Here is a 730-nt window from a genome sequence, read left to right as displayed (position 1 = left end):
GGGCAGCACTTTTGCATGGGTGGGCAGCATTGCTGCACAGGGGGGCAGCAGGGCTGCACGGGACAGACGGGCACAGGTTTCTCGATGATGCAGGGAATGGATGAGCTAGAGCCGTGGCAGGACGATTCATGTCCGTGGCATCCGTGGGATGAGGATCCGTGGTCGTGGCAAGATCTGCGAGAGCACATCTTTGTGTTGTGTAGGCAAAGCTGCAAGAAAGAGAGAGTGGATGAGAGGGACCCCAGGACTGTTTCTGAGGGGCCCTGACCAGACTGTTTTCCTTTGAACTTCTAAGCTGGTTTGGACATGATCCCACACAACTGATGTCTACTCTGTCTGGTATTTCTGGGTTTAGGCTATGGTCTCTCAGCTATTGTGGCTGTTTCCAGCTGGATGCACCTGGTTTCAGAGAGGTCAGAAATACTCTAAAGACACTGTGTCTTCTCCCAGCATGTTGCCAGCAAGGACTTTGGAAACTTTTATTCCATCTGCCCAGTGACTTCTTTTACCATCCCTCAGCTTTGTCCCTTCGGTTTAATATTCCCCCCATTGTCAGTGCATCCTGCGCAGGTCTTTGGTGTTACCAGCCAGGCAGCCACAACTTTGGCTCAGGTGAAGCTCCTCTTTAACACCCACTTATAGTTTTCATACCCTTTTCCCTAAACAGATACTCTAAGAAAGCTGCTGCTCTGCGTCTGAAAGAGAAAGCATTTCTCAGACTTACCGTGTT

General features: G+C 50.5%; 1 protein-coding gene across 1 annotated transcript in view; it reads right to left on the bottom strand.

Moving 5' to 3' along the window:
* Positions 1-4: 4 nt before the first annotated feature.
* Positions 5-730, bottom strand: part of LOC106723377 (putative small proline-rich protein 5) — a gene marked incomplete at its 3' end in the record, with an annotated part of 4,735 nt that continues 4,009 nt past the window's right edge. Inside the window, exon 3 of the mRNA XM_025195677.1 lies at positions 5-64. Within this exon, the coding sequence (XP_025051462.1) occupies positions 5-64 (60 nt within the window). The remainder of the gene's footprint in view (positions 65-730) is intronic.

Source organism: Alligator sinensis, unplaced genomic scaffold, assembly GCF_000455745.1.
Source record: "Alligator sinensis unplaced genomic scaffold, ASM45574v1 scaffold1554_1, whole genome shotgun sequence".
Lineage (NCBI taxonomy): Eukaryota > Metazoa > Chordata > Crocodylia > Alligatoridae > Alligator > Alligator sinensis.
Note: the sequence above shows the minus strand (reverse complement) of the source record. Positions and strands in the feature narration are given on the sequence as shown.